The 7945-nt window shown below is 38.4% G+C and overlaps 2 protein-coding genes across 2 annotated transcripts; both read left to right on the top strand.

Annotated features, from left to right (window-relative positions):
• The first annotated feature begins 2153 nt into the window (after positions 1-2153).
• Positions 2154-2730, top strand: LOC122059095 (B3 domain-containing protein At1g05930-like). The gene is made up of 2 exons (XM_042621791.1): positions 2154-2189; positions 2353-2730. Exons 1-2 carry the CDS (start codon positions 2154-2156, stop codon positions 2728-2730), a joined length of 414 nt encoding a protein of 137 aa, XP_042477725.1.
• Positions 2731-4907: 2177 nt separating this feature from the next.
• On the top strand, positions 4908-7099 carry LOC122058931 (putative B3 domain-containing protein At2g27410). The gene is made up of 2 exons (XM_042621644.1): positions 4908-5034; positions 6159-7099. The coding sequence occupies exon 2, from the start codon at positions 6183-6185 to the stop codon at positions 6942-6944; it is 762 nt and encodes a 253-aa protein (XP_042477578.1). The 5' UTR covers positions 4908-5034; positions 6159-6182; the 3' UTR covers positions 6945-7099.
• Positions 7100-7945: the final 846 nt, after the last annotated feature.

Here is a 7945-nt window from a genome sequence, read left to right as displayed (position 1 = left end):
GGGGGGGGCAGTTGGTGTTGGTTGGTTTGGATTGGGACGAGTTAGATTTTGGAAATTGATGAATTTTGAATAGGATTGAGCATGTTTAGGGATGTCTAATATTGGTTATCATAGGACCCTGATTGGCTTCAAAAAGTTATGGGTGGAGATTTCAGCCCAGCCCAACCTGGTTGCTCTAGAGTGTGTAGTCCAAGTCCAGCCAGGGCCTTAATACTTGCCTAATTTTACTTGGGCTTGCATATTTATTTTTATTTTTATTTATTTTTTAATTTTAATGAACGCATAGGTTTGATATCATGAAAGGCAATATCCATTATGGATAGTATGGATCAGGGTACGGGTGTCAGTCGATTGGGCCTGTTTTGATCGAACCTAATTGGGTTTGCCCACTTTAAGATCTTGCATCGTGGTAAGTTTATGTAATGGGACCTCATATGTCAATCATGGTCCTATTTATTTAAAAATATATATATATATATATATAAATAAATGGTTGATCGGATACAGGTTCTTAATTCGGCTATCAATAATCAGGCTAAACGGACTTTAGACAGGTTAATTAGGTATTTATCTCTAAATGGACTCTAATCGAACTTTAAACGTCTTGTGCTGAGTCGAGCTAGTAATTGATTGGTCCGAATAGACCTCTGGTGGAATGCATCCTCCCACCGGGAATGACCAAATCATAAACATTTTAGATTTGAGCTTTACATGTTTATTAATCGGTCCTGCCGGCTCGGACTTTAAACAGTCAGTACCTAACTATATATGCTTCACCGCATGAAATTGTTGGATGGAATAAGGTCATAAAAATACCAAATAGTAAGCAGGTCTGAGCTAGATCGACTGGCAGGTGGCTTAAACCGGTTAGACCGGGAATATACAATCCAATGGGGCCGTCACTTTGGATATCTTAATTAGCCTTTGACTAACCAACATGCCTTGACCCCTAGTTGGGTAGTTGCCTAGTTGGTGACTTGGTGTTGTCCTTCAAACGACACACTTACTTTTAAGAACCCCAAATCCACGAGATTCCGAAATTTACGCACGTTGTCTTAGGCAAAGATTATATAGATAGATGGGCCCACTACGAATCCCTATATGGGTCCCATGTAAAGAGGGATTCTACTTTGGTTTCCTATTTTAGTGCTGGTCAGTATTGTTTCCTTGTTAAATCTCTCTGCTTTTTTGTTTTGAAGTGCCATCAAGGCAATTTACCTTCTATTTTCGTCATCCCAGAAAGATAAAACATAAAAGGAACTTTTCAGGAAAAAGATTCGAAGTTTCAAATTGATTGAGAAATGCCCAGACTAAATCTTGGGAAACTCAATCTGGTTAACTAGTAATTCACAAGCCTCTCTCTCTCTCTCTCTCTCTCTCTCTCTGTTGGGTCTTACTTTCTAATTTTGAATTCTCTCTCTAAGACTGGTTCTCCCTCACTCTCTGCTGGGTTTTAGTTTCTATTGTTTTAATCTGTCAAATTAATAATTTGAGCTTCTGGTTTTTTCCTACGGTTGCAAAAGCTCTAATCTCTCAAGATGGTGCTCTCCATTAGACTAAAACTGGGAAAAAAACCTGCGGAGGAGAAGAATCTTATTCACCAACAAAAGGTGGAACGCTTGCTTAAAATGGAGTTCAAAAATCACAGGGAAGTTCTGAAGGAGATGGTAGCTATAGAGTTTGATTCCCTTGGCATAAACTATGATTCTGTTTTCAATAATCAAGAGAAAATGAAGGAATGGATTACATGGAAAAGATATCAATTGCTTAAAATTGATGAGGAGCAAAACAAAAAGAGGAAGAAAGGAAACAGTATTCCTCCAAACCAAATGGAGGAGGATGACAGTAGCAGACAAGAGCCTACATCAACAACAATGCCTAGAGACTGAACATAGAGGTGAGGACGTGGTGTGGATGATGGAGATATTGGTGTACGATGTCTTGTATTCCGTCAGAGTTTAATCTAGGGAGTACTGGTGCAGCACCTCGATAGGTAGGAAGTCGGTCCCGTTAGCTGGTTAGCGGGCCGTGGGATTGCAAGGGGGGCAGGAGGCCCCCCTGCATAGCAGGGGGTGTGGGGGGCGCAGTGCCTCCGCTCAAATTTTTTATTTGAGAGCAATTGTGTACTTTCTAGATTAGGGTTTTTTCGCTATATGTTTGTAGCGAGTGTTTCTTTCTCTGTAATGCAAGTAATACTGAGAGGTGTGAGGGACGAACACTATAACCCTATTCTCCATTGATAGTGAAGCAGGATCTCATCTCACCGGGGACGTAGGCAATCTTGCTGAACTTCGTAAAATCTGTGTGCATTGCTTGTTCTTGTTTTTCCATTATCTTCTGCATCGTTTTAAGGTTGCGTTTTTACAGGAGAAGACACTAATAGCTACTATTGCGAGTTCAGGTTATGGCCGTCAATCCATTCCAGAAAGCAGAGTAAAGGTTGAAAAGTTCGTAAGTGATGCAGAGAGAAGGCAAGCATCACACAGTGAGACACCTGTAGATGCTCTGGTTTTGGTAATGGGAGCCCAAAAGCCTGAATCGTGGAGCTTCATCTTTAAGAAATGGATGATGAACAAAACTGGCATTTATGTGTTAATCAAAAACTGGGCCAAATTGGTGGTGGACAAAAAATTACAAGAGGGTGATACAGTCCAGATCTGGTCCTTCAGAAGTTTACCAAATGGAGGACGGAAGAAGCTTTGTTTTGCAATTAATGTTCTTCAGGGATGATGCTTGTTCCCACAAGAACAGTGACATTGAGATCCATCTTTATGATGTCTAACTCTAATTAGCTACAGTGAATTTTTTTTATTCTCAGGTTTTCTCCTCAATTTGAGGGCTTTTCATATTCAAAATCTGATGGCAATATTTCTTTCTCTGAGGCAAGATTGTAAAAAATTTGACCTTTAATTCTAATTCAAGTGGGAGAATAAGTTCTAGATTTACATTATTTGTTGTTATGGTACCAATGTACTTCAACTCAGATTGGTTTAATATAAAAATAATTTTTTGAATTTTTAATCTAAATATTTATATATTCAATATATTAATTTAATAAATTATATCAATATAAATTGTTATATACATAAACATACATATGCTTAGGCTCAGCCCGACCTGACCCTGGGCGAGTCCATGGACTGAAAGCCAAGCCTAGCCCAGGCCCTGAATATTTTTGGTGGACAACTTGCTAAGTCAAGCTTGCATGGACTAATCAGTCAAGCACAAAGCATGGATATTATAACAGAGGCTAGTTATGGCTAAGGTGATTAGATTGGTATGCATTCTCAGAAAATATTTGGGGTTTAGAACACATTTTGAAATCCTATTCTTCTTTATTTTCTGGCTTTAAAATGCATTTTAGACCTAAGTGTGGTTTAGAGTGTAGGATTGAATTTTAGAATTGCGCAAAAGCCATGTGGACTATTACTAGTCTGTACTATTACTTGATCTCTTCTCCCTAACCATGTGGACCCATGATGAAAACTTTCATGATTGAGTTTGGATATCTTTTTTTTTATCTTGGGAGGGTGGTGGTTTGAATTGGGAGTTAGGTTTGGCAATGGATGAATAGGATTGAGCATGTTTGGGGATGTCTAATATTTGGTTATCATAGGACCCCGTCATAGGCTTAAAAAAGTTGTGGGTGGAGGTTTCAGCCCAGCTCAACCTGATTGATCTGGTGTGTGTAGTCCAAGTCCAGCCTGGGCCTTAATACTTGCCCAATTTTACTTGGGCTTGCATTTTTTTTTTGGGTGAAAGCATGGGTTCGATATTATGAAAAGGATATATCGATTGCAGATAGCATGGGCCGACATGGTAGGGGTGTCTGTTGACTGGGCCAATTTTGGTCTGGCCTATCGGGCTTAACCACTGTAAGACCTTGCACCGTGACTTGCCCGTTTATGTAAGCGGGCCTCATATGCCAAGCATGCTCCTATTTATAAAGCAAACGATTGGTTGGGTACAAGTTCTTAATTGGGTTACCAATAATCAGGCTAAACAAATCTTAGATGGGCTAATTATGAATTTATGTCAAACTGAGCTCTAATTGGGCTTTAAACGTGTCGATTTGAGTCCGACTAGTAATTAGTTGGTCCTAGTTAGGTGCATGGAGGATTGCACCCTTGCACCAGAACAGACTAATTATAAACGTTTTAGTCTTGAGCCTTACATATTTATTAATCAGGTCAAGTCGACTTAGGCTTAAACGATCGGGACCTGAAATTGACAGCCCTAAGTCAGGGTAACGTTTCTTCAACCTTTTAGCAAACTGGGGAATTTCAACTAAGTAGCACATATACTTCATGTCTGAGTACCTAACCATATATGCTTCTCCGCATGAAATTATAGGATGGATTAAGTTCGTAAAAGTACCAAATAGTGACCAGGTCTCAGCTACATCGACCGGCAGGTGGCTTAAACCGGCTAGACCGGGTATTTACAAGCCAATGGGGCCCTCACTTTGGATATCTTAATTAGCCTTTAACAAACCAACATGCCTTCACCTCTAATTGGGTAGTTGCCTAGTTGGTGTTGCCCTTCAAACGACACACTTACTTTTAAAACCCCAAATCCACGAGATTCGGAAATTTACGCACGTTGTCTTAGGCAAAGATTATATAGATAGATGGGCCCACTACGGATCCCTATATGGGTCCAATGTAAAGAGGGATTCTGAGATATTATGTAATCGAGTACTTTCTCTACTTGAGTTTCCTTTTATTAACACTGATCAGTGTCGTTTCCTTATTGAATCTCTTGCTTCCTTTATTTTGATGTCTTGGCCATCAAGCCAATTTACCTTCTATTTTCTTCATCTCCTTAACCGTTAGTGACAAAGAAACGAAGGACTCCCCCCCCCCCCCCCCCCTCTTTCTCTCTCTTTAAAAAGTTATAAGAAAGGTATTGCTTGCTTCTACATTTCACTCTCAAGAACAAAAGGCTGAAGAGAAAGAAAAGAAGGAATTCCTCTCTCGATTCCCACAACAGAAGGACTGGATTTCCTTCCTGTCTCTCAAGTTACAACACAAGGTATTATTATATGCTTCGATCTCCATTACTTGTTCTTTTTGTTCCATTCCTGTGGAAACCCAGTAAACCTTACATTCTGTGTGTTCAATCTCGAATCTTTAATTAATGGGTATTCTGTTGTTCCATTTCACTCTTAATTTCTCAGTTGTCTCTGTAACTTTCTATCTAGTTTAGTTTTTAATTCTTCATTTCTCCAGTACCGAGAATTCTGTAATGATTTAACAAAAAACGGGAAGAGTATTAATTCTTTCACTTTAAAGTTGATGATTATAGAATGAATATTGCTTTTGATCATTTTCTCTTCTCTGTTTGTAATCTCTGTCAAATCCATAACTTGGTACTTGTGGGTTCTTCAGTTACAAAACCTCTGAGCTCTCAAGATGGTGCTCTGCATTAGATCAAAACTTGGGAAACCTGCAGAGGAGAGAAGATGAAAATTAACCCAAATCTACAAACCAAACAAGTTTGGAAGCAACCAGAGCAGAGTTCTCAGTATAGCCAGTTAACTGTTGCTATAAACCCAGAATTGATAAGGATTTCTGATTTGCAATTTAGTAGCAGGGGACCCCAATGGTTCAACCGATTCCGATTTTTATTTATTCCGAATGGGTTATAAACAGTCTGAACCTCAGAAACCCAACATGGATTGGCCGCTCCGGATTGGACAGAATCGGGAGCAGGTTCCGCTGGTTCCACCAATTCGCTTCCGATTCTTGAAACACTGTGCTGTATAGCAGCCTCTTCATTTTTAATTTTATTTTTTATATAGAACTACCAGAGATTAATTGGCCCATTCTTCACATCAGAGTTCTTTGTTGTCTTCTTCTTCTTCTTGCTAGGTAAATGTTCTTAATGAAATGCTTGAGATTCTTCTGGACTACTACTTACAATGTAATGTTGTAATTACAAGTTGAACACGGTAGTTCTGCTTTCCCAGAAAGATAAAACATAAAAGCAACTTTTCAAGAAGAAGATTCGAAGTTTCAAATCTGATTGAGAAATGCCCAGAATGGGAAACTCATTCTGGTTAACTAGTTATTCACAAGACTCTCTCTCTGACGGGTCTTACTTTCTAATTTTTGAATTTGCTCTCTAAATCTTGTGCTTCTGGCTCATTCCTACAGTTGCAAAACCTCTAATCTCTCAAGATGGTGCTGTCCATCAAACTAAAACTTCGAAAATCTGGGGAGGAGGAGAATCATATTCGCCAACAAAAGATGGAACGCTTGCTTAAAATGGAGTTCAAAAATCACAGGGAGGTTCTGAAGGAGATGGTAGCTATGGAGTTTGATTCCCTTGGCATAAACTCTGATTCTGTTTTCAATAATCAAGAGGAAATGAAGGAATGGATTACAAGGAAAAGACATCAATTGCTTAAAATTGATGAGGAGCAAAACAAAAAGAGGAAGAAAGGAGATAGTATTCCTCCAAACCAAATGGAGGAGGATGACAGTACCAGACTACAGCCTACATCAGCAACAATGCCTAGTGAGCTTCTGAATGCAATAATCACTGAACATAGAGGTGAGGATGTGGTGTTGGTGATGGAGAAGACACTAACAGCTACTGATGCGAGTTCAGGTCATGGTCGTCTATCCATACCAGAAAGCCGAGTAAAGGTTGAAAAGTTCTTAAGTGATGCAGAGAGAAGGCAAGCATCATACAGTGAGATACCTGTAGATGCTCTGGTTTTGGTAATGGGAGCCCAAAAGCCTGAATTGTGGAGCTTCAACTTTAAGAAATGGATGATGAACAAAACTGGCATTTATGTATTGATCAGAAACTGGGCCAAGTTGTTGGTGGACAAAAATTTACAAGAGGGTGATACAGTCCAGATCTGGTCCTTCAGAAGTTTACAAAATGGAGGAGGGAAGAAGCTCTGTTTTGCAATTAATGTTCTTCAGGGATGATGCTTGTTCCCACAAGAACAATGACATTGAGATCTTTATGATGTCTAACTCTAATCAGCTACAGTGAATTTTTTTATTCTTTGATTTTCTCCTCAATTTGAGGGCTTTTCATATTCAAAATCTGATGGCAATATTTCTCTCTCTGAGGCAAGATTGTAAAAAATTTGACCTTTAATTCTAATTCAAGTGGGAGAATAAGTTCTAGATTTACATTATTTGTTGTTATGGTACATGGATACTTCAACTCAGGCCTGGCCTTGGCTTAATATAAAAACGAATTTATAGTTTTTAAATCTAAATATTATATATTCAATATATTAGAACAGAGGCTAGCTATGGCTAAGGTGATTAGACTTGTGGTGTGTTCTTTTCTGGATGCATTCTCAGAAAATATTTGAGGTCTATAACACATTTTGAAATCCTATTCTTCCTTATTTTTTGGTTTCAAAATGCATTCTAGACCTAGTATCAATTCTAAAAATGTATACTAAACACAATCTTCTGACTTGGATGGTCAACATTTTACTAGTGTGGTTTACAGTGTAGGATTGAAGGTTAGAATCGAACAAAAGCCAGAACTATACCTAGGAGTTAGAACCAAGAGTAGGGTTTAAGGAAATTTTGGTAATTTGACAAGAAAAAAAGAGGGGAGAAAGAATGATGCTTGGTCGTGTGGGACAGTGGAAGTGCAAGCACATGCATCCAATCAGAATTCTTTTCCCCATCTGAAAATTATAATCACCAAATAATCAAAGAATTTAAGTAAATTACATTATTATTATTGTTACCTATTATTATTATTGCAAAATATTTATTTTTCTTTTTAAGTTTAATTTCACATCCCTTCGTGCTTACGCAATTATAGTTGCTAACAAAACCAGTTTTGACTTTTTATGGTTCATAGTCAAAACTTGAAACTAAATCAAGGGAAAAGGACCCTATCAAGAGAGGGTAAAATGATAGCCCTACCCCAATGAAAATCGAAAATCATACCTTTGTTG

The sequence above is a fragment of the Macadamia integrifolia genome, chromosome 13 (genome assembly GCF_013358625.1).
Source record: "Macadamia integrifolia cultivar HAES 741 chromosome 13, SCU_Mint_v3, whole genome shotgun sequence".
Classification (NCBI taxonomy): domain Eukaryota; kingdom Viridiplantae; phylum Streptophyta; class Magnoliopsida; order Proteales; family Proteaceae; genus Macadamia; species Macadamia integrifolia.
Note: the sequence above shows the minus strand (reverse complement) of the source record. Positions and strands in the feature narration are given on the sequence as shown.